General features: G+C 33.7%; 1 protein-coding gene across 7 annotated transcripts in view; it reads left to right on the forward strand.

Moving 5' to 3' along the window:
- LOC106063239 (PDZ domain-containing protein 8-like) overlaps window positions 1–25,899 on the forward strand; it is a 66,425-nt gene that overhangs the window by 26,863 nt on the left and 13,663 nt on the right. For all 7 annotated transcript variants that reach the window (XM_056039596.1, XM_056039599.1, XM_056039595.1 and 4 more), the window contains 13 exons: window positions 3,137–3,223; window positions 3,617–3,702; window positions 5,737–5,800; window positions 12,146–12,244; window positions 12,819–12,872; window positions 15,290–15,433; window positions 16,063–16,169; window positions 17,250–17,471; window positions 17,586–17,664; window positions 18,530–18,624; window positions 19,652–19,755; window positions 25,396–25,436; window positions 25,736–25,816. In XM_056039596.1, the coding sequence (XP_055895571.1) occupies window positions 3,137–3,223; window positions 3,617–3,702; window positions 5,737–5,800; window positions 12,146–12,244; window positions 12,819–12,872; window positions 15,290–15,433; window positions 16,063–16,169; window positions 17,250–17,471; window positions 17,586–17,664; window positions 18,530–18,624; window positions 19,652–19,755; window positions 25,396–25,436; window positions 25,736–25,816 (1,263 nt within the window). The remainder of the gene's footprint in view (window positions 1–3,136; window positions 3,224–3,616; window positions 3,703–5,736; window positions 5,801–12,145; window positions 12,245–12,818; window positions 12,873–15,289; window positions 15,434–16,062; window positions 16,170–17,249; window positions 17,472–17,585; window positions 17,665–18,529; window positions 18,625–19,651; window positions 19,756–25,395; window positions 25,437–25,735; window positions 25,817–25,899) is intronic.

Below are 25,899 nucleotides of genomic sequence, written 5' to 3' on the forward strand. Positions count from 1 at the left end.
AAATCCAAAAATGTCATCCAGTGCGATTAGCAGAATTCACATATAGCATGTCATTACCATTCAGGAATCTGACTTATTATAGGCCTATATTCATGAAATTCGCAGAACGGTGTTAGAATTCATACTATACATACAATATTATGGTAGAGTGAAATGAACATTGTTGTAAAAGCTACGTGCTTATTAAATTATCGTCAAATGATATCTCGCGCCAATACGTCCCGTCGCCAAAACGTCCTGGCGCCAAAACGGCGGCGCCAAAACGTCACATACCGGCTGCATTATAAGGAGACTAATACAGATTTTTCCAAGCTTTGGAGGATGTAATTAGAAACATCCCAAAGTCTGAGCACCTCTATATTAATAGAGATTTTAATGCCCGTGTTGGTGCTGAAAAGGTGCGTGGCCAAAATGTTTTGGGACCTCATGGTGTTTGCAAGATCAATGACTGTAGTTCTCATGAACTGTGTATAACAAATACATACTTTTTTTGCAGGGAACGCCACATAGTCTCTTGGCGGCACCCATGCTCAAAAAGGTGGCACCAGCTTGACCTCTGCATCACTAGAAGGATGGATCTGAAAAGTGTCATCCACACCAGTGTGAACTGCAACTCAGACCATTCGCTAGTCTTAAGCAAGATCAAACTACTCCTCAAGAAGGCTTATATTTCCTGTCAATCTAGGACTAAACGAATTAATGTTAATCATGTTGGTGATCCAGAGAAGTCTGTACTATTTGGCAAGCTTCTGAACAGTTCAATCCCCTTGATAAGTGATGAAGAAGACATCTCTATCAGATGGGAGAAATTAACAGATGCAATGTTCAGCTAAGCTCTTACTGCCTTTGGTCCTCAAAAACACAAAAATGTAGAGTGGTTTGAGGCAAATTTAAAACAGTTGGAATCTTGCATCAAGAAAAAGAGCAGATCGGAGTGACTGCAACTATTATAAAAGTATCTCTTCAGCATAGTTGGAAAAATCTTTGCTAGAGTGGCACTATCAAGTCTGCAAGAGATAGCTTCTAGAGTCTACCTGGAGTCTCAACATGGATTCAGGAGTGGCAGATCCACTATAGACATGATATCTTCTCTAAGACAACTGCAGGAGAAATTCTGAGAGAGACAAAACCCTTTAAATTGTTTTAGTTGATCTGACTAAAGCCTTTGACGTGGTCAGCAGAAATGGCCTTTTCAAACTTTTAAGGAAAATAGGTTGTCCTCCCAAACTACTGAAATTTATTGAGTGCTTTCATGAGGAAACAAAATGTAATGTCAAATTCAATGGAGCCCAATCAGCACCAATCAGTGGTGTCAAGCAGGGATGTATGCTCACACCTACTCTGTTTGGCATATTCTTCTACAAAAAGAAATTTTCAACACTCTGACCAAAGAAAAACTTTTTTGTCAATTTTGTAACTGAAGATGAGATGACCTTGTTATTTAAAAGAGTAGATGTAACAAAAGCTTCTGGACCAGATACAATTATTGGCAAGCTGGTCAAGCTATGTGCAGAACAAATCTCTTTCATCTTCTCTCACATCTTAACTTGTTGCAAACGTGTGTAATTCCACACATCTGGAAAACTTCAGAGATTGTACCAGTACCAAAGAAGCCAAAAATAGATAGCTTAAATGATTTCCGCCCAGTAGCACTAACATATATAGTGATGAAATGTTTTGAAAAATATGTGCTAACATTTATAGTTATGAAATGGTTTGAAAAATATGTGCTTAAACAACTTGTAGCAAAAGTCAATAACAGCCTAGACCCTCACCAATTGGCATATAAGGCAGCTAGGGGAACTGAGGATGCAATTCTATTGCATATGGACCAGCTTTATGAGAATCTCGATACACCCAAAACATATGCATGAGTCCTCTTTGTAGATTTCTCCTCGGCTTTCAATACCATACAGCCACATCAAATGATAAACAAACTGAGTAACTTAAATGTCAGCCCTTACGTACAAGCATGGGTTCTAAACTTTTTAACCCAATGTCCTCAGTATGTTAAAGTCAACAACACCAAATCGTCAACTCGAGTACTATGTACGGGTGCTCCACAAGGTTGTGTACTTTTTCCTGTACTGTACACTCTTTACACTAATGACATAAGAAGCATCTATGACTCAGTTAAACTCATTAAATTCGCTGATGATACTGCCATAGTCAGTCTTATTTCAGAAGATGAAACTCAGTATCGAAGCTCGATAGAAGAGTTTACAAACTGGTGCACTGACAACTTTCTAGAACTGAATGTCACAAAAACTAAAGAACTTATTATAGATTTCAGAAAGAAAAAACAAACTATACATGAACTGCAAATAAACACTGCATCTATAGAACAAGTGACGGCATATAAATATCTAGGCGTTATCATTAATCATTAATAACACAATCTCTCATGGGAAGACCATCTTGGAACTCTGACAAAGAAAACAGCCCAGCGACTTTTTTCTATACAAACTTAATAGTTTTAAACGACTATACAAAATCTGCTAACATATGGAATAACTTGTTGGCAAGGCAACGCCTCATCTAGACTGTTGCGCCGTCTAGAAACCATCATAAAAAGGGCATAAAAAATTACACTCACATTACCACATTTAAAGGAACTTTTTGAACCAAAGTGTCTAAGGAAAATCGAAAAAATCCTGGAAGACAACGGCCACCTGCTCCATTAGAACTATGTCGGGGGTCGTGAAGTGGGCGACTACTGTCAATCAAAACAAGAACAGAGCGATACAAAAACTTGTTCGTACCTCACTTGGTCAGACTATATCACCACAACTCGTTGATCAGGAAACATGATCAGGACCAAGATGCCTGTGTGTAGTTGCTGAATGAACTTTCTATGTTGTGTCTGTTTCTGTTGTGTTGTCTTCATATGAGAAAAGAGTCCTTGTAATCACAACGAATTTCCATAAGGATCAATAAAGCAGTCTTAGTCTTAGTCTTAGTCTTACTCTTGTCTAACATTCTTTCTTTCTTAAGTAAATTCATTATTATTTTAATGGAAACAGTTTATTGACTATATTTAAAACAAATGCATTCTGAGAAATGTGAAGTAACAATTTGTTGACTTGTTAATTCATCAAATTAGTTTTTGAAGTCAATCTTCTCATTTTTGTTACAGGAAATATGGGAGGACAGGCTTTTGCCAGTTGTTATTGTGGATGAAGTCAGTGTTGGAACTCCAGCACACATAGCTGGAGTTAAGGAGGTAAGTGCAAATCATTTAACAGAATTACTGGGATCTATATTTTGTTGAGATGCACATGTAACAAGCAGTATTATCACAATTTGTAATTATTATTTTTGAGTATACAATGTAGTTATAGGAAATATTGACTAAAAGTTGCTTGAGGCTTTGTCCTTGTAATTTTTAATTCTTTCATATTAAACAAATTGCATGTAATTTAAAAATCATTTATATAGATATAAATTGAAAACAATTAAGTTAAATAAGTGCTTTTACGATGATACATTGTTTATTTGAAATTGGAAAAAAAATCTAAATGATAAATTGCTTTTTAAAATCTTGAAGTAGAAATTTTTGTATAAGCTCATAAAATAATAAAAGAAACATTACTATTTGTAGTTTCTCATCTTACAGGGAGATATATTGATAGGTGCCAATGATATTAAAATCACTTCAGCAAAACAAGCTTCAAAAGTTCTTAAGTGGGGCAAAGACAACAGGTATGTTCAATTTTTTGTAATGTCCATTTGTTATTAAAAAATTATATATGTGTCCTTTTTGAATAATTTTTACAAGTTTATATTAACTCTTTCTCTCTGTAATTATTTACCACATTCTGGTGGAACCAACGTTGGTATCGTCAGTTAGGAGAGAAAGAGTTAACTCTGACTTTCTGTTTTGATAAAAAGTTTGTACACATTATTTCTGTCACACTTTGCAAAATTATTCATTGACATAGAAAATACATGAATCAATAAAAAAAACCAGCAACAATTAGTCAGTTAATTACCTTAAATTAATTAATTTTTTTTTATACCAACATGGGAAATTAATCTTTCAGTATTCAGTGAAGGCTAAATATGTAATAATTGTACACATTTCTCCCACACCCATTTTCAGATGAAGTTGAAACTTTGAGCAATTATTTATTGTACGTAACAAAATATGAATCAATTTTAAAAATTAACAAATTAGTCAATTGATTATTGGTAATTAATTATTTTGTTTGATATTGAAAAAGGTAAATACACTATTGAGAGGTATAATTGTAAGTGCTGAGTTCATCCCCTTAGATAAGCTTCGTTTTTTTTAAAGATGTTTTTGAAATTAAAATTGATCCCAATATTATTTATAATAATATATTAGATCTGCTATTTGTTGGACACTTATGCTGTATAGCAGATGACCTCATGCTAAAGGTTTATCTTAATTGGTGAGGATAAAGTAACAGAGCTGCCCCCCCCCCCCCCCCCTCCCTGTAAAGATTAACTCAGGTGCCATTTTGCCTGATTCGCACAGAGGAAAGCAGCAGGAGAACTGTTACAAAAGTTGCAGGGCACACATTTGAGATTTAAATTCTTAAAGACAGAAAAGAAAACCTAGACAGACCTCAGGCAGATAATGGTACATATAAATGTGGCCAATTGAGAAGCTTGCAACTGGGTTTACATGTTCCTATGAAATATTACACTCATCCCTTATCTTTGCAATCAAAGGCAATGCCTTTTTTTAATTTTTATTATTTTTATATTTAGCCACTATCTAATCTAAAAAACAATATTTACCATCTTTTACTAACAGCAAAACAACCATTGATAAAACTATCTTAGTGTCACTTATGACCTGAATTCTAGAATTATTTTGCCACTAATTTGAAAAAATGTTGTGCTCTTGAAAGTGTGCAGCACATGCTTGTTTCTAAGTCTGTGCTACAATGTTATTATGCTTAGGGAATTGAACAGATGTTTCATATTGTATGGTTTGAAAGAAAAGAAATATATAAGCTCAGGGTTTCTATTGACTTCTTAGAAACATTAATCTGACAAATTTTGATATAGATCTATAAGCTTCTGAAACATTTCATTGTGATGATTGTGAAAAACATGATTTAGTTAGTTTAACATTTTTATGTCTGAAACATTTTGGCAAAATTTACTATGCTAATTAATTAAGATAAAAGGCCATTATTAAAATAACTTCTCTAGAAATACAAGAACTACAATTGTCATGGAGTTGAACATTATAATCAACTCTGTGAAAAAACTTATTCTGTTTACAAAAATTATAATAAGGTGTTTTCTTTTTAACTTCTAATCAACTAAAAGAGACAGATTCTCTGTGATTATAATTATTTTTCACTGAAAAAATTAGACATTCTGTAGACTGAGAGAACATACTAGTAACTCTTTTTTTTTACTACTATTTGTAGCTAATAAGGTTTAGTAACTCTTTTTTTTAAATAATTATTTGTAGTTAACAAAATTCTAGTCTAGCTCAGTGCCTACTCATGAACGTGAGACTAATAGAAAGGAATAGAAACTACCCCATCATTTAGAATTTCAATCATCTGTCTTAAAGACAAGAACTTATGCAGAACAACTTCCACCAATGGAGCATTTATTCTCTTACCTTTCTTACCTAAATGTTTCTATAAATCTTTACTTTTAGTTGATTATAGATTTCATTATTCATAAATACTACCACTAATACAATGATGCTATTGTCTGTTAAATTGATTTTGTTTCTGTCAACAGACTCAGGTTACAAATAGACAGGGATAAATATGAAAACCCACTAGAATTCTTAGGTCTGAATAGAGTAAGTAATACACACCTTTTCATTTAGCCTCTTTGACAACCAAATTTTTGCTGCTTCACTCTGAATGTTACTGTTGTGCTTCCTCCAGTTCTCTGCATACCATTCATTCTTTTTGTACACTTATTCTTCTATGTTACATAAAGCAAATAAAACTACTTATCTTATTCATGTTAAACCAGTAACACAGACTAAAAGCTCAAAATATGTAGGTGCTATAATAAATGAAAAGCTTATCATGGGATCCCCATAATGATGAAATTGTTAAAAAATCAAACAAAGCATTAGGGTTTCTATTTCTGCAAATCAAATAGGAAAATATAACTAAAATGTTATTTAAACTTGATTAGACCATTAATAGAATATGCATCCTCTTTATGGGACTCCTCAACTCAAGAATACATTAAGAAACTAGCCCCAGCTCTATCAAACTAGACCTAAAAGCTAATCAATGGCAGCATAAACAACAGCTTGCAACATACAAAAACAAAAATAAAGAACATTAGAAACAAAAATGATGACCTAGATCTAGTACATAATGATAACTAAATTTAGGTCTAGATCCTACAACAGTTTTGAAAGGACTATCACGTTCGGGAATTACAGAATGTTAGGGTTTATTGATTCAAGAGTTAATAAATTAATGTTCTGGAAAATTTTCCGCATTGGCTTCTAAGTCTAGATCTAGATCTAAATACTGAACATTAGTATATTGAAAGGTGTACTAGATCTATACATGGGCTTAACCAGGATTCTTTCTCAGGGAGAAAGGGGAAGGGTAAAAAAAATGTTTTTAAATCTAACATTAACTTTAAGAGAAAAACAATGCATAAAGGAGGTATTGTCTTTTTAAAAAAAAGTATCTAAATTAATCTAAAATGTTTTTTTTTTGTTTTCCTTCTTGTGGTATATGTTAACAAGTGTTCAAGCCAGAATTATGAAACACAAAGACAAAATATAGTGATGACCCATCAGGGAAGAATGCTCTTGGAATTTCATGCTATATCAGTTACTGTATTTTTCGCACCATAAGATGCACTACTTTTACATTCTAATAGGGGCTAAAACCTGCACTATTTATAGCTAATATGTTGCTTGACATGTGAGCAGATTAAGATTTTGATATTCTAGTTACCAGATTTTGTTCTCCCACTACCTATACCAGTGCTCTTCAATGCTAGGGAAAATGCCCCTGGGGGGATGCCATTTTATGAAAAAGGGTGGAATGAAAGAGGTGTTACAGGGTACTAAGATGAAAGAAGAAACTGGGGTTGCTTTGAAAAAAAAAGTTTTTAATTTATTACATTTTCTTCAATGTTGGCACTATTGAAGTAAATATACACAAATTGTAATTAACTTGCTTCTATTTTAAGAAAACAAACAATGCTTAAAGTTGCTTATTTTAGTTCAGGATTACCTTTCTTTTACGACCTATTTAAAACTTTTTTTTTTACTGCTAGCAGGAAGTGTCTAGATTTATTTTCATTTTAAGTTTTTTCACATGTAAACAATTTAAAATATGCTAAATAAAGCTTTTTAAATTACAGTTTATTTTATTTACAAACAAGAAAGTATGTACAGGTGTTTAATGCTAATATTAAAAAACCTTAAAGCTAACATTTAAATAGTTCATAAAAGTGATAAAAGCCTGGGTATTAACTATAATTGGAATCATATTTCCCACTCAGCAGACTCTTTCACAGCTGATGTGATCAAAGGAATGATCAGAAATCCCAATACAGTTTTTGATCAGCAGGATTGCAGATTTTTCCAGGGTGTGCTGCTAGCTGCCAAATGGTCACTGGCTACAGATTTTTTGAGAGAGTTGACTTCTGAAGCTTTTCCCAGTGAAAATATTGACAATGAAAAAGAAAAACCAGAAATGTTTACAATTCACGGTGGGATTCACTGGCTACATGTCGTTTGCTAAATATCTTAGCCCAAAATTTCATTCTTCTTTAAATCTCATTAAATAAAAAACATGCCAAAATGGAGCACATCTTTCTATAGTTTGTATGAAACAAATGATGATCAACTTGTTAACTCTTATTGTGTACTGAGGTCCACTGGCTTTGGAAAAGGAATAGTCTTACTCATTTTGTTGAGCTCTTTAATACATTAAAAATTTCTTTGAGAAAAGTCAGATTTCATGACTTGAAAAAAAATTTTTAAAGATTTATTTTACATGGCAGTGATGTATCACAAAATGAATGAAATGAACCTTACTTACTTCGGCGCATTGGGCGGCAAGCTGTCTCCATAAAGATCTGTCATTGGCAATATCTGAAGCCTCCTCCCACTTGGCATCCACTGTTCTGAGGTCCTCCATGAAGGTGTGGCGCCACGTTATACAAGGACAATCCTGTTTGCGCTTTCCTCGTATTGGCATCCATGTCATCGCAACTCTTGATATGTGTAGTTCATTTTGTTGTAGAACATGTTTCAAGAAAATAGTTATGCAACTCCCTGAACTTGCTTTATTGATGAATCATTTACTGCCTGAGGACATTGATATGACTTTGCCATGCGCACCGCCATTCAGGATAGTGCAGAAAGAGGGTGTGCACTGTCTGTGACCAGACAAGTCGGATGTTGACATAAGAGACTAACGATTTCCACCCAAGTAGAGAGCCAATATGGAGATGCTGTACTCAAGGCAGATGCCCTTTGTGTTTGTCATGTCTCTATGTAAATAAACGTCTATGTCCTCGTTGAGTTGCCTCACTTAAGTTATTACAATTGGTGTCAGAAGTGGGATTTATAGGCAACTAAACTAGAGGAGGTAGGATTAGATTTCTATGGCATCGCTGAAGCTATTACATCAGCTCTCAATTAAAGAGCTAAGACAAGAGCTTCAAGACCGAGGTTTAAAACCTGTCGGTAGCAGGGAAACGCTCATGGCTCGTCTGCGGCAAGCTCTGATCGATGAAGAGGAAGATCCGGAGACCTGTGGGGATGCATTTAAGGAACAATTGAACATGATTAGGAATAAGATGAGGAGCATGATGTGGAACAAAGTAGATGAAAGTGTGTTGCCAGTAGAAGGCCAAATAGACCAAAGTGATAACATTGTGTCGCAAGCAAAAGGAGGAATAAACTCATTAGGGAAGGAGCAGTTGCCTGGTCAGGACTGTGGCTGCACAAACAGTGGTGATGGAGGCGCTGGGGAATGGAGCGCCGTCTGTGACTGTGTTGTGGGCAAGTCTGTCGCGGGTGACTTTCAAGGCGAGAAACGTGACGACGATTGCTGCGATGATCTGAACGGTATGTTTCAAATCGAAAGGAAAGAAAGAAATTAAGAAACAAGAGAAGTCTGTTATGTGCCTGAAGTATTTGTTCCTGTTGTACCTGTTACCAGTACCTCAATGAGCCGGACAGATCAAGACAACGTTGGGTCTGCGTCCAAGCTTTCTGCTGTGGACCTTAAAGACCTCTGTTTATCTGTCAGTACCTTTGATGAGAACTCAAGCCATGAAAGCCTCAAGACCATTTCTGATTCCTTGCCTTGGATGTCGTCAGGTGAAATTACGAATACAGGCCCCAACAATGGCCGAGACAGAAACAACGAATTGGATTTTGGCAGCTGCATAAGAAAGAACTCGATGCTAGGCAGCTGCATCCAGTATGATGTACTCAACTAATAATGCTAAGGAGGAATTCTTTTCCAGAATGTTATAAAAATTGAAAAATGGATGATAAATCGTGGATGTTCAAGTTAATTTGCAGAAAGAAAGTGTGGATTACAAAATAATGTCATCAGAAAAATGAATTTTAACAGGGGAGGGAGTGAAAAGTTCCTGCTAAATACCCAAAACTTTAAGTTAAATGAAATTGATATTTTAAGCATTTCCCTACATGGTTAAAAATGGATTTACTGCTCTAACAAACTTAATGAGTTTGCAAAGAAAAAGATGTAGTCACTAGAGAAGACTTTCATCTTACTTTGACTAATTTAAAGCCTGACATTTCTAATACTTTCAAACTGCATAAGGCACAAGGTTCCCAATAGCTTAGGCTCATTTTTGTTAGCAACTCAAAAATGTTTTTATTCATAGTATATGGAAACTTAATTTAAATTAAAACTAGCTCTCCTCAATCATTTGATAAAAAAAACTAATGAACACATTTAATGACAATGAGAGTAGTTCTTATCCCTAATATCCACACATTATTTTTCATATTTTTTTTTATAATAGTAATAGTTTTAAAATTAACCATCTGTTAATTACTATCAGAAAATCTACAAAGAATTGCTCTTTTATATATATATATATATGAATATACCATACAGGTAATTTTTTCCTATTAGCATGTGTCTGGGAGGGGGACACTGGCACATTTTTTTTTAGAGAAACTATACAAAAAAAGGGGGGGGGGGACTCAAATAAGATTGAAGATCACTGACCTATACAAATATCTATAAAGAAAGATTAACATCTACTATTCTTTTAAAAATAGAGAGAGTAAAATAAGAGAACAGTGACATTTTGAATCTTCAAAATATTTCAAAGTATTTTATTTCTTATTTTCCATCTTTAAAACCCTAGGTGCATCTTATGGTACTGAGTGTCTTATGGAGCGAAAAATATGGTGAATACAAATCTAAAACCTTGTCCCAAGGTAAAAAAAAAAAAGTTAAAGAATTTTATTTCTGACTAGGTCTTTGTAGTAATTTCATGAAAAAACTAATAAAATATATTGAAAATAAAAAAAACTTAGACTCTTCAATTCGGAAGCCAAGCACTTTTCCCTCAGTCTTCATACCCCATTTTAAATTACAGTTATATTAAAAACTATGTTAGGTTTTTTATATATCATTTTGTCTTTTTGATTAACTAGCTTTTGCTAACTTGACCAGCACTAAAAACCATTAAGCTGCCTAAAATGCTGTTATAAATTTAGGTTTATTATATATATATATATATATGGTTCAGCAAGGTTGTCATTGTCAGAATTGGTGGTGATGGATGTAAGCACTCCACTACCTATAAAATGCTTCCTAATTGCATGCGTCTCAAATAGCCTCTGACAACCAGTCCAACTCCTGGCCTTCATGTGTGGCTCAGATATTGAGTCCGGCAGAACTGTTCTCACTAACAGAAGGCTAGTAACTTGTGCCTAAATCAGTAAGCTTGTTAGCCATGACTGGCTACCCACCTAGGAGAAGGAAAACTCTTAATTCAAACCTCTGCTGCCTTGCAGCTATACCAAATCATGGGAAAGGCTTCAGGAGTCAACCCTGAAGAAAAATCAGGAGCTGGCGACCCTAAGGCAGTTTGCAGCACCCAGTGGTACACCCTGGCAGAACCTGGGATGCCGCTGACCCCAAACTGTATCAGCACTGCCGTTCCTTTGGATAAATCAGCTACGTGGAGAGGGGGGAACTGATGTGTGGGCGACATCGTTCCGACCACAGCTAATGCACAGGCATTCATCCCATTTCCATGAGATGATCCATAGTCGCTTCGCGACTGAAGTAGGCCATACATATATATATATAAAGCTGTACTTAGAAATAAAACACTTTTCATCTTTATGTCTATAAATATAAATTTATAGATCAACACATTGTTGAAGTTAAGTAAAAAATAAAAATTTTATCTCAATTGTTTTTCATGGCAGGACTAGCTATGTTGATTAAATATTACTTATTTTCATAATTATTATCAGAATTATACATTCTTATAAAAACCAAAAATGGTGACAAAAATGTAAACAACAACAGTTTCACATTTGTACATGAATTAGGCCAGAGCTAAGAGCTAAATGGAAAATTGTTAATACATAATTCATATCAAAATTACTTTAGCAAGATGTCTAAGTTAACTAAGCCTATAAAGCATTGTTCACTTAGCATGCTGCTTCATTGGATGGGCCAAGATTAATTAGTGAAGTGTAGATTATTCGCTTAAAGAAGAAAACAATTTATGTATATTGTTAGTAAACATAAATCACTATTTCTCTAGTGCTGTGAATAGGAAATGCTGAATAGAAAAATAGATTTTTAACTCTTTTCTCTCCGTAATTATTTTTCCATATTTTGAAGGAATTCTTCATTTGCTCATTACTATTTCACTACCCTGTTATGATTGGGCTTCAATAGCATTGTTGTTTGTTATCAGAAAATGTTGTATTTGGTATAGAATTAAAGGGAAATGCATGCTCTTTTTATATAATTCAAAGTCAAGTTTTAAAAAAATTAAAAAATTAAACATTAATTTAATTTAATGAGGTTAAAATCAACTATGGTATTGTCGATTAGGAGAGAAAGAGTTAATGTATCGTAAAAGAAAAAATATATATATAAATAAAAGATAATGTTTTTATGTTTTCCTTTTTTTTTTAAAGAGAGCAAGTAGCTGGCATAGTCAGCATTTAGTTTCTAAGGAAACAGAGAAAAAAGGCACTGAAGATTTGATGGCTCGCTTGTCAGTTACTGCTGTGAAGGTTATGAAATTACATATTTTTAACGATTATATAAACTCACTCTGTATCTTTCTTGTACATTTGGATTTTTACCACTTCTACTCATCCATTTGTGATCAAATTTAGCATACAGGCTCAATGACAACATTAACTTATAAAAAAAATGAAACAACTTTTTAATCAATTAATTATAATTAATTAATTTTGTTTTATATAGAAAATGTTCTAAGCTAAGGAAAGATAGTGGTGTGGTGGCTGAGTTGTAAAATGCTTAATATCTGAAATGAGGGGTAGTGGGTTTGAATCTTGGTGAAGACTAGGATTTTGAATGTCATGATTTTAAGGGTGCCCCTGAGTCCACCCAACTCAAATTGGTACCTAACATTAGTTAGGGAAAGTAAAGTGGTTAGTCATTGTACTGACCACATGACACACAATGGCCATAAAAACAGATGACATCACCTGCCCTATTTTCTACATTTTATAGTAGCATAGTTTTTATTTTTATTTTTAAGATTTTAAAAGATATATTATTTATACTATAAATGTTTTTTTCTGTGATAGTTATATTGCAAACTTGCATTTTTTTTTAAAGGAAGATAAAACAGATTCAAATGTCAGACACACTGTATATAAAGAAGGATCAGAAGTAAGTTCAATTATGAAAACATTACTTAATTGTAAAACAAACTTATAGGTGACCCCTAAGCGACACAGGTCAAAAAGCAGGTTTTAATATTATGATCACTAAAAACATGAATGTAAAATTAGATACACAAAAGTGCTTTTCTTTTTTTAAGATGAATATGTGACTTATCATAATGGTAATTGTGAAATAAAGAATTTAGTGCATCTTTGAGTAAAAAAAGTCATGGTCATGTTTGGAATCATAAACTATAAACTACAAGCTATCAGTTAGCACAATTATGTCTCCTTTATACAAAATGTACATTTGACATTTAAAGTATGATTCCATATAATCACTGAACAGAAATGCATAGAGTCCTGCCTGTGTAGATATGTACAAGTATGTAAGTTTGAACATTGCATAAATATAAACAGGCATAGAAAGAAAAAGACAATTTTATGATATTGGATGCAAAGGATGCTGTTTTAAAATAAACTCATAGTACTACCTCTTAAATTTTTGTGTATAAAGACAAAACCAAAACCAGTGACTCATCTGGGTGCATCCATTGCCTTCCGAGACAAAAAGGAGCCATATAAATATGTGCATACCATTTGCATTTTTTATTTTTAAAACATACATATATTTTTTAGGTAAATAATTAGTAACTTATGTCCTACAAAAACATAAAAAAAGAAGCATTGAAATTATTTTTAAAAAATGATCATTTTGATAAATATAATAAGTTTTATTAAAATATTTTTGAAAAATAATTGTACAAAATTATTTTCATTACCATTTGGCACACCCCTTTAGTATTATTCTTAACATAATATTATGTAAACCTTTTAAGCATTGTTTTAAAAATAATGTTTTTTTTTGTATTAAAAAAAAAACAAAAAAAGTTTGTTTGTATTGTTGTAAACCTGGTGGTGACACAGATGGGGGTAGTGCTGTGTGGTTTTAGCCTACCCAAATCGCCACAGTCCAGCGCAGGACGAGAGGTCAACCGTGACCAGTGACAGTACACGCCAGTTTGGCAAGGACCAGTGTCGTAAATATTACACACGCAAGTCACGGCGAAAGTGATCAACTGGAGTGATCAAGAAGGTTCGAGGCTGGTAGAGACACTATATAAGAGCGAGTGTGTCAGAATCACTTCACTTCATGTTACCTCGCAATGTGACCAGTACGAGGCGAGAACCAGCACAGTGTGTGAAGTCAGGCGGAGCAAGACTAGGTTTTTGTAAAGACAGTGTTAATGTTGTTGCCAATTGCGATTTCAAATTAAACTGAGTGATACTTTGGAACCCTGAGTTGTGAGGTTCTTTAAGTTTGTTGTGTTGTGTGGTGCAGTTAGAAGAGATCCTGGATAGTAGGAGAGACGTAACAGTATATTTAATTCTAAAACCAAAAGGTAGCCATTGCACCTGTTTACTTGAAGTGAAAATGAATATAAGCACTCCAATGCCTATAAAATGCTCTCAAATTGACTCTGACAAGTCCATCTGATCTTGATGTGTGGCTCAGATATTGGGTTGTATAGAACTATTATCTCTGGAAGGAGAATGTGCAAAACCATTAAACTTTTGCCAGAAGCCCTGGCTGGTTACCCAACTAAGAAGGAAAACTATAAATCCGAATCTCTGCTACCTAGCAGCTCTACGCAGACAGGAAAGGTTTAAAGAGTCAACCCTGAGGAAAAATCAGGAGCTTATGACCCTTAGGCAGATTGCAGCACTGTGCTACACCCTGGCAGAACCTGCAACACCACTGATCCCAAACTGTATTGACACCTGCTGTTCCTTTGGACGCATGGGCTGCATGGAGAAGGGGAACTGCTGTGTGGGCAACATTGTTCTGACCATTGCTAATGTCCATTCATGACAGAAGGAGGTCATAGAAGCTGAAATCAAGAAACTCAATAGCACTATTTAGTTTTTGTTACATAAACATGACAGATGGACAGACAGAACACACAAAAATATTAAAAGCTTTTCCCCCTTTTGTTGGCTGCTAAATTTCAATCCTTTTGTCATCTTAAAGAGAGGTGGCTAATTGGTCAATTAGTGGCTAATTGGTCAAACATTTTACTTCTGTCCATTAAATCCTGGTATTTTTGTGTGCTGGACTGTCATTAGAATTTCTCAATCGTTCTGGGTTCATACCCTGCTCACTGCCATCCCAAGTTGTCTAGCAGAAGGTGTGGACTATCCAAAACATGTAATATATTTTACACAAAACATTTTTTATAATGCCTAGTGAATCTTTTAAATTTTATTACTTTGGACAATCAAAACAAAATCATGTTTTGAATATTCCTTGCAAATAAGCAGATCTCAGAATTTGTGTCTAATCTTGTTTCTACTTGAACTGTTTTAAATGTTTTATCAGACATTTGATACCATTCTGTATACTTTTTTGTTTTATTTGATTAGAATCCAAAGTGGAACCAGAAGTTTATATTTTCCATTGATTCAAACCATAACTATCTAAATGTGTGTGTTTGGTGTAAAGGTGGAGATCGAAGTGATAAACCTGAGTTATTCAAGTGGTCTAACCATGATGTTTTAATTGGATATGTAAGTACTGCAAAATATATATAAGTTTTACTTTTTGAAAGACTTCTAAAGTACTAAAAGATATATGTTATTTTCTTTCTAAAAGTACTTCATTTTAGATCCTTGTAAAGATTTTCTAATAGTTTACTGCAGCTTACAAAGTTTTAAAATTGGAATCTATTTTTTCTTTGAGGTAAAAACTCAAGAAGAGAGTTCTATCAGAGGGGAGTAATTCTTGACAATTTACAACTTAGAAGAAAGGAAAGGGACATCAAAGCAGACCTAGGTGCTAATTACTAATCATAATAGCACAATTATAAAGCTGCTATTTGGTTAATCTCAGAAAAAGAAGCAGTGTCAACATCAAAGATGAAAACAAAGAAGTAGAAATTTTTAAAAGATTGAAAAACAAAGAAACATATTGGTCGTTCAGAAATGCATCTGATAAATTAACAGTGACCAATAGTTTTTCTAATTTAGTATATAATATTATTGTTTTACTTTGAACCTTTATTTTATCTCAAGGGATAGTAACTATTCAACATTAAGTTTCTGAAAATAAGCAAATTAACTAACAAAATTATAGAAAATGTTACCTTTTTAAAATAGTTATTTTAAACTGAATTTTATTTTGTTAAACTCCATTACAGATTAGCTTAAATCTTGATGATATATGTCTTCACTGTGTAATGACTTTAAATGGCTCATTACGAGATCGTTTTAGTTTGAGACATGGCCATTACAAAACAGAAGAAGAGTAAGTGTACAGTAGACTTATGGTACAGAAACTACATTCCACAACACAAAGCTTCACATATTGTCAACATTTTTAATGTTCCTATTTTATTGCTAAAATGTATAGTAATAATAAATAATATTTTTATATGAATAATTGCTTTTTTTATTATTTACTTTAATTAGGTTAATATTTATAGTAGAATAAAACTCATATTTCAGAAATTATGTTGTTTTTTTTAAAATAAGTTTATGCTAATTATTTTGTACTTTCGCGTAAAAAAAATTATTTCCTAATTAAAGACACAAATATTTATAGTCAGGATTGTTCTATTTTTGAATCAGCTTGAGTTAAGCTCAACTTGAGGTTTTACTTTCTTGTATTCCAGTTTGGGCGCATCCATTGCCTCCGAGACAAAAGGAGCCATATATATATACATATTCCAGTTACACACTCTGTTCACAACTCTAGTTAGATTCAGTAAGAAAATAAGAAAGATTACCCATGAAATTGGATGGAGTAGCCTATATTCATTTCATTGCACTTCACTGAGCTCTCAAAAAAGAAGTGTCAATGATTCATTTATGGTCTTGACATTATCCTGAGCATGCACTTCATTATCATACCCTACATCCATCCCTTGCATATTACCACACTCATTACTTTTAAAAGCCCTTGGAACAGTTATTTATTAACAGAAAATAGTAGAAAATAATTTATTTTAAATGTTCTAAAAATCCCACATAGTAATATTTTTAGAGAATGTTAGTAAAGACATTGCTTTGATTTATGCTTGTGAAGAATTCCAAGACCACAATATCCACACAGATAAATGGTATATGCAAGTGTATAGAGTTACTTCATCATTAATGTTTTATGTTAAAGGAAAAAATGGTCTCAATCAAACAGATACAGCCATTTCTAAATCTGTCAGCTTAAGTAATCTCTCAGAAATTCAATGTAGCGTGGTTCTAATAATTGGCTAATCTGAATGTTACTCATACTTTGAGAACATCATTTGAGAGACAAAAGTACTGGCTATTTTTGAATCTTGGTGTTAGCTTTTTAGTGTAAGTCTCATAAATAAGTCTTTGCTTTCAGACTTGTCAAACTATGGTCTGTGCACAAAGGCTGGGATCCCAATCAAATGTATGGTGATATTCACTTAGATTTCTGCTTTCACCCTTATTTTCTAACAACACAACAGAGACGTTCCTTGGCCAGCTGTAGAGCAGAGGCAGTGAAGCTTCAGGATGAGTTGTTCATGAGAACTGCTGGGGGTGCTCATTACTATGATACAACTATAAAAAAAGGACATAAAAAGTTTGTACCCTCTCTTCTTGATTGATTTTTTAAATACATTTTGTCACAATTTGTTGAAGTCATTAAGTCTCTCTCTTTCTCTCTCTCTCTCTCTCTTTTTTTTTTTTTAATCAGAAATGCCAAAGAAGGTCATCATCAGTTTGACAGTACAAACTTTACCACAGCAACATTTTGTGATTTCTGTGGCAAAAAGGTAAATTCGGATTATTTTCCCTGACATAATTTTTTTTTTTTTTAAATTTTACTTAATCCTTTCATTTTACTTGAGTGGAAACACAGGGAGATGTAGATATATATATGTATGTGTGTGTATGTATGAATGTATATATTGTTACGAATGAACAGTGACAGGTAGAGGTCACTATGTGTGACCCCGGCGAGATGACACAGCACCGAGTGTTATCTGGAATCTATGCATGTAAACAAAGACAGGATGTGACGTGCCTCACGTGTTGTTCCAGAGGATGAACAGATTTACGAAGGGGGCATTGTGACAAATGAACAGTGACAGTAAGAGGTCACTACGTGTGACCTCGGCGAGATGACACTGCAGCAGGTGTCCTCTGGAATCGACATGTATAAACAACGACAGGATGTAATGTTTCCTCCCGTGTTGTTCCAGAGGATACTAGAAGTGTTTTTGCAATATTGAACAAACGATTAGGGACTCTATATAAACCAGAGTTCATGTGAAAAGAGTCTGGACAGTAGTCGTTACTGTTGTCTACTGTGCGAGACAGTAGAAGAGAGTGGACTTGAGCCGTTACAGTCGATACAGTCGATGTAAGACGTATACGCTACATGTTACAGTGACGAATTGTTATAGTTATTATTCAATAAAGTTAGATAAAACTGAAAGTTTAGTCGTCAAGTTCTTTGCTGTGTTTTTATTCGTGTGCCAACTAATACATCTAGCCAGAAGATTCAGAAATACGTAACAATATGTATTGTAGATATATTTTCTAATTGTTCATTACCTTGTAGTCTGAAGTAGTGACATATTTTTACTATAAATGAGATTGTTGTTTCAAATGATTTAATGCTCTTTTAACTTTTAGATCTGGATGAAAGAAGCCTTTAAGTGTAAAATCTGTCAGATGGTTTGCCATAGAAAATGTTTGGCTAAATGTCTTATAAATACTATCTGTACTGAGTAAGTCAAACATTTAAAAATTATTTTTTTAAATTTCCATCTTGAATAATAGAAGTCATTTTATATTACTAGATTTAGTTTATTCTTAAGTTAGAAATAATTTCAAAAGCATTCTTTTCACAACATTTATAAGATTTTGGCATGAAATGGTTGCTTAGGATATAGTGTCACTACTACTGTACTATGACAGTATAATTTTGTTTATACCGGTACATCTTTTGTTATAAAAATAAAAACTTTTTTTTTCTAAAAATTCTTTGGTTACTGCTTTAATTTGAGAGATACATATATATATATACATTTTTGTTTTGATTTTTCATTATTTTTTTACAAAGCTTATATCAACTCAGTCTAGCTGTATGGTAAAAAGTTGGTACACGTTATTTCTCCAAACAAGTGATAGGATCATAGCGTATAGAGAAAGCAAAAAGCATGGAATAGCTCTAAGCTAAAAAATTTCTACTGGCACAGATTTATTGTTGTTGGTCTAGATCTATTTAAAATTTAATTACATACTGATCCAAACTAATAGATACAGTTACCATTCTTATAAGCTTTGTTTTAAAGTATTTTTAAAATGTTTTTCTTTTTTTTTTACTATAATATTAAAAAAAAAAGATTTATGAGATTTACAAGGTTTATTAAATTTATAAAATACAATTTTATACAATAAATTTTCTTCTGGAAACCTGTATACACGACTGTAATTAATATTTTAGAAAATTAACACTTTATGTCCATTAAAAAAAGCAATTATTATAGTAGACAATTGGGGGGGGGGGGGGCAGATTTTTTTTTTTTTTAATGTTTGTTAAAAGATCATTAACAGTTTACAGTCTCAAACAATCTATTTGTTAAATGCTATTATTATTTATTATTATGGTGAAAATTGAAAATTTAGAAAACAGTCTGCTATTGTACAGTTAGTCAAAAATAATAAGTGAATTTTCATCAAAATTTGGATAGCAAATCCAGAGACAATGAGTTAATTATGTTTATTAGAGGTCATGTCAACTTTTTTTTACAGGCAAGGTGCTCAGAAAAAGTTATCCACGGATCACTTTGAACCTTGGGTGCCATTAAATGATCCTGGCAAAATCAAACCAGCAGAAGATTTAAGGGAAAGTTATGGTGAGTTTAAGTAGTGAGTGGGATTTTGTATCAATGATTTTAGAAAGAATCAGAAACAATAATTATGTTTTTGATTTTAGTGCCTATGAATTTAGAATGGATCAGAAACAATGATTAGGTCAATAATTTGAGTCTAAATAATAAGAATTTTTTTTCCCATATCTTTAACTTTTCAGATTCTCTTTTTAACATTTCATTATCTTGTATTGTTTTTATCAGCTCACTCTGTCTGTCTGTCTGGTTAAAAGTTTGTACTTGTTATTTTTCCTGCACCCAATCTCAGATCAAGCTGAAATTTTGCAAAATTATTTCTTTTACCTGACAACACAAGAATCCCAATAAAAAATTAACCAACTATTGGTAAATAACTATTTAGTGTGGTAACTTAAACAAGGGAAAGAATTAGTACTTGACTAAAGTGGTGGTATTAGCTGAATTAGTCCCCTTTATAGGTTGTCGTCTGAGTCTTAGTGAACAAAACATGAAAAATAGGATGAGACTATAGAAATAATAGATAACTCTACAATCTTCCATGTTTATAGGCATCAATAGATTCTGGAAGAGCAGGCTATGGAGCCTACATCGACTTTCTTGGCTCTTACTCGTCAAAATCTTTGGACCATGTGGTAGTGTTTGCAGTTTTGATGCAGAGACCATGGCAGTCTGTGAAGCCTTAAAAGTCATTAACTCTCAACTCGGCGAGGGACATTTGAGGGCAACACAGATTGTTGTGGTCACTGACTCAAAATCTGTACTACAGGCTTTGCAAAGCCCCAGACCATGGCCCCCCAATATCAACACTGTCATCATGGCTTCACATAACATTAAACAACGCTATAGCACCCCTGTAATAATGCTGTGGGTACCGAGTCACATAAGTCACATGACACAATTGCAGACTCTTTGGCCCACCAGGGAGGGCAAATTCCACCCACTGAACAGGTTGTAAGCTTTCATCAAGCCCTGGCTATAATTAAAAAAACAGAAATGGAAAAGTAGTTTGAGTGCTGGGACAAGTCCCAAAAAGCCAGTGGAGTCTGGGAGAGCATGAGGCGCCCTGACCGCACTTCCCCATGGTGGAGGCTGTCCAGGCCTGAGCAAGCTATTATAGCACAGTGCAGGACAGGCCATTGTCCTTTTGGCTCATATTTCACACAGCAATGGACAAATTTTGATTCACGGTGCCCCCGCTGCGGGGAAGAAGAGGAAACTGCCTCATATTCTGTTTGACTGCCCCAGACTTGCTGATCTCCGTCTCAACAGGTCTGGGAAACCCAAAATTCTCGACCTGTATGGCGACATTTATGCACTACGCAAGACAGCAGGGTTTCTGTCCAGGGCTTTTTGCAAGCCCTCACTCAAATGGAGTTTGATGATGATGATGATGATAGGCTCTCCACTAACAGAGTGGTTACTGTGTTGGCTTGATAAGCCTGAGAAGGCTTGAGCCATGTATTCGAATTCAGGTCTTTCCCCCCCTTTTTATTTTTATAAATCCTTTTTTATTGTTAGTCTCGATCTTTAACAAATTTAATTGCATGACTGATACAACTATGCTTAATTAAAGCTTTGTTTTTTTTTTAAAGTATTTTAAAAATATTTTCTTGTTATTGTTCTATATTGTATGCAATCATCTGCTTATAGTCTATTTTTTTATTTCTGAAATTATGCAATTAGATAGGTCATTTATGCTGGTGAGTGATGCTGGTTTTTCGTTTCCTGGATAAGATTCTTCTCCTTTTTTTTTAGATTAAGTGAAGCCTTAAAGAGTATTTTGAACAGTTATGTGGCTGGAATGCCACCATGTTCAGAAGGTTTCATAGGTTTAATAGTTTTTGGATCCTTTTTTCTTTTCAGCTAAATTTAAATTAAGCAATCCTGTGGTTGAGAATTCTGATGCAAAGTTATTACTTAGAATGTTTGCTTTAGCTTCATTATCATTATATAAGTTATATTCTCCTTTTGTTTCTATTTTCTTAAATATAATGTATAAATATAGATTTATATTGTTATCCCTAGAAATGACATGGACATGTATTCACTTTACTGCTGTCTTCTGAGATTAAGATATTCTTTTTTTGAAAAAAATTCTTTCTGCCTTGGTTACTTTACATTTTTTTTTTTTTTTTTTTTTGAATTCTTAGATTTTGTATTAAACCAGCTTATAATTATTTATTAATTAAATATATAGTTGGTATTAAATTTCCATAATGTTTTTAAGATTGCTTTTATTTCTGGTTCATAAGCTGGTTGTTTAATATCTTTTTCTACTAGAAATGATTGTTGGTTATTGCTGGTTCATAATAGAGATGGGAAACGAACCGAACCCGAACCGAACGAACCAAACTCGAACCTCACTTATGACCGAACCGAACCCGAACTTTGAAACTGCTTGGTACGAACCGAACCGAACAAACCCTCCTTAACTTAACCGAACTAATTTTGCAATTTGTACATCCTTTTTTTTTATTTTTGGTTTTAAAAAAAAAATTACTTAAGTATTTTATTTAAATTCTAATGATTCCATTATACTTTGAAAACTTGGGAAGGGAAGGGGGTATTTTGAAAACTTAAAAAAAAAAAAAAAAAGCGGCACGCTGGGGTTCCCATGGGTTTTTCCGTATGTGCCGACTCCCCCCTGGCCTTGAATTTTCGCGGGCTGTTTGCAATATTGGTTTTGAGTTTAAATAGGCGCCCTCTAATTAGATCTAGATCTAGATTCTAGTTCCTAGTAAGTAGAAAGTCAACATTAAAATATTGTCACTTTTATTTGAGATGGCTGTTAGTTGAGAGTAGAATATTTGTTGCTGATTATAGAGTGTAGATATGAATCTACAATAAGTTTATTTGTGTTCTAGTTTAAAATAAATTTTAATTATCTTCTATTAATTGAATTATTTTTACAAAATTGTGAAGTATTCCATATTGGAATATTATCAGTGGCGTAGCAAGGGTGGGGGAGGAGGGGGAGAAATGGAAAATCTCCCCGGGCCCCCACTTGAGGGGGGCCCCAAATTAGTGTTTTTTTACAATATTCAATATAACGCAAAATGCAGGGGCCCCCAAAGAGGTCCAGCCCCTCCCGGCCCCCCAAATGATGAAAAATTCCTAGCAACGCCCCTGAATATTTTTACTATTATTTTGTTTAGCATTATTGATCATCAGTATTTTTAATGTAGCGTTTCTCAAACTTTGGGTCCTCCCCCGTGGGTCGGGATGGCGAGTACCTTGAATTGGGGGATGGGGAGACGCAACTTCCTGACAAAAAGGGGTGTCATAGAGTGTGTGGTGTCTGGTGGCGATAAGAAGCGACTGATTTGTGTTTATGCATTGAGTATGATGAAATTAGCGTAATGCAAATGTGAAACGGCAGACAATCTTGAGACCTAGATTTCGTAAATTAAATATCAGTATATTTCATTAATATTACATCTCTATCAAAAGTTAAATATGTGAATATTGTAATAACAGTTAGGCTATATTGAGTTGTTCACATAAGAACTTTATTTTAAAGTTTATATGTTATTATAAGGCATGTATTCGAGTCCGAAGATTAGTGAGGAATGTTTTTCCCATGGCTGCGCAGTCCCAGATGTGACCTACATATTTTGCCACATCCAGGGCAAGCATAACCACTGTCTGCAGGTGGTCCATTTAGTTTTTCTTTTCGCGTCTGCGTTTGTCCTCGGCAGCGGATTTTCTTTTGGTCTCAAATGTGTATCCCGCGGCCTTTGGGAGTGAACTCCAACTGACTCGTTCTAAGGCCGCATGTAACCAGGTGCTCTCTTCTATGTCAGCTAAGCAAAGTTGACTCCTAAGCTGGTCTTTGATGCGTTTCCGTGGGGCACCTCTGTTATGGCGGCCACCTTTTAGCTCACAAAAAAAAAAAGACTGTCTTTGGCATGCGTTCGTCTCCCATACGGGATATGTGCCCTGTCCAGCGTAACTGGCGGACCATAAGAAGTCCCTCTATACTATCCTTACCGGTAAAAATATAAAACGCCTTTATTGGTTCAATTGTACTAGCTGTTTGTAAGTGACAAACCAATGACCAACTAACAAGGAGAGGGGGCGTCGAAAAAAAAGTTTTATTTTCAGTTTAACTTATCTGAATATTAGTATAATTACATGTTTAAAAATTAAAATATATTAAGTAGGAGATGTCATTTTATCTTCTAATAAGACCTTGTCAACTGTAGTCTGCTTTTTGCGAGGCGCGTATGCACAATATGGATCAAAACATTTTGAAGAAAACATTTTAAAACATCTCCGCTATTGAGATTCTTCTGCATTTTTTGTCTCAGAATAGTCGAATTTCTTCCGTATATTGCAATTTATTATAGTGACGACTTATGTGTGAAAAAAAAATCCTTGATAGAGACGTCTTTACACGAAGAATATTTGTTTTTTTATTATGATGAATAGTGCGTTCTGAAAGAAAGCACATCGATATTAGCCTTTTAAAAAAATATCTCTTCTTACTAAGAGAAAAAGGTTAGAATACGCTTAGCGCCGAGTCATGCCCAGAATTAAACCACTTGCCAACTTGAGCAAAAACCTGCTGCATCTTTAATTCTATCTCCATTAAGAAATTTTTACAATGCTTAAAATGTATGTTGGCAACATTATTTTGGAAAAAGTATTGCCCATAGCCCTATTATATGTTGCAAAGTATTTGTTTTATGTAAAAATTAAACTTAAAGTGTTTTATCTGATAAATTTTATTAAACCTTATTACTTAATTTTGCTATTACATAATTTCATAACATCGAACCGAGCTGAACCCGAACTTTAGATCTGACCGAACCGAACTGAACCCGAACTATACTCGTCATCGAACCGAACCGAACTCGAACTTAAATCTGACAGAACTGAACCGAACCCGAACTTTAAAAGTTGGGTTCGATTCCCATCTCTAGTTCATAAGCTGGTTGTTTAATATCTTTTTCTACTAGAAATGATTGTTGGTTATTGCTGGTTCATAAGCTGGTTGTTTAATATCTTTTTCTACTAGAAATGATTGTTGGAAGTTTAATATTTTTTGTTTTTTATTGTCATTAATAAATATTAATAAACATCATCTTGGTATATATAATCCCAGGGTTAAAGTCATAATCTAGCACTAACTAGTCCAGGCTCACTAATTGAGAAGAGATATAGGGTTTTGTTTAATCTAGTTGTTTTTGTTTTACAAAGTTTATTTGAGCTCACTTTTTCTGTCTGTCTGGTAAAAAGTTTGTACAGATTATTTCTTGCACACTTGGATCAAGTTGAAATTTTGCACAATTATTTCTTGTACCTGACAAAATAAGAATTGATTTTTTTTTAATTTACCAACTATTTAATGAACTTTTGGTAATTAACTATTTTTGTTTGGTATCAAATAAGGGTAAAAAATAGTACTTTGACAGATGTGGTGGTATTAAGTTGAATTATCCCCCTTGAGGAAGCCTCAGTCCTGAGTTCAAAATAAAGTCATACAATTTTTTTTTTTCATTTAAAAATTGATCACTAATATTCACCCAGATACCACATTCTCTAAAACCCCATGTTGGACACTGGTTTTACTTATTGATTACCTAATAAACTTAGAGCTAATTTATTTTCAAATTTAAATATTTTGTTTTTGTATTTTCACAGTTTCAGAAGAATTTTCTAGCAGAGATGATTCTGTAAGTGAGGTAAGTGTTGCCTCTAATAGTACAGTTTCCATATAGCTAGATGATGCTCACTGAGTTTGTCCTGCAGCCAATGCAAAGAACAATCACCTTTACTTTCCCTAACTGATGTTTGGCAGGCTATACATAGGGACTAGATGAATTGAGGGTTGCAAAATATTTACTGGATTATAGTATTGCAATTTTAAAATGCAGATCAATTAACTTTTAAGTTATCATGTCTCATTAGGTCAGATGTTATGTAGCTATCTTTCTTTCAAAAATGTTCTTGTCAAATAAAAGTTTTTCTAAAATCTCAACAGTTGAGTTCTGAGACCCGACAACTATTTGAAGCATTGTACAATGCTGAGTCACCAAATGATATAATGGACTTAATCAATACTGTGAGTTAACCTAATAGACCTTTAGCTTGTATCAAACTATTAGACTTGTTTGATCTTCACAATTGTTTAGTCAATTGCTAAAA

Source organism: Biomphalaria glabrata, chromosome 8 (genome assembly GCF_947242115.1).
Source record: "Biomphalaria glabrata chromosome 8, xgBioGlab47.1, whole genome shotgun sequence".
NCBI classification, from domain to species: domain Eukaryota; kingdom Metazoa; phylum Mollusca; class Gastropoda; family Planorbidae; genus Biomphalaria; species Biomphalaria glabrata.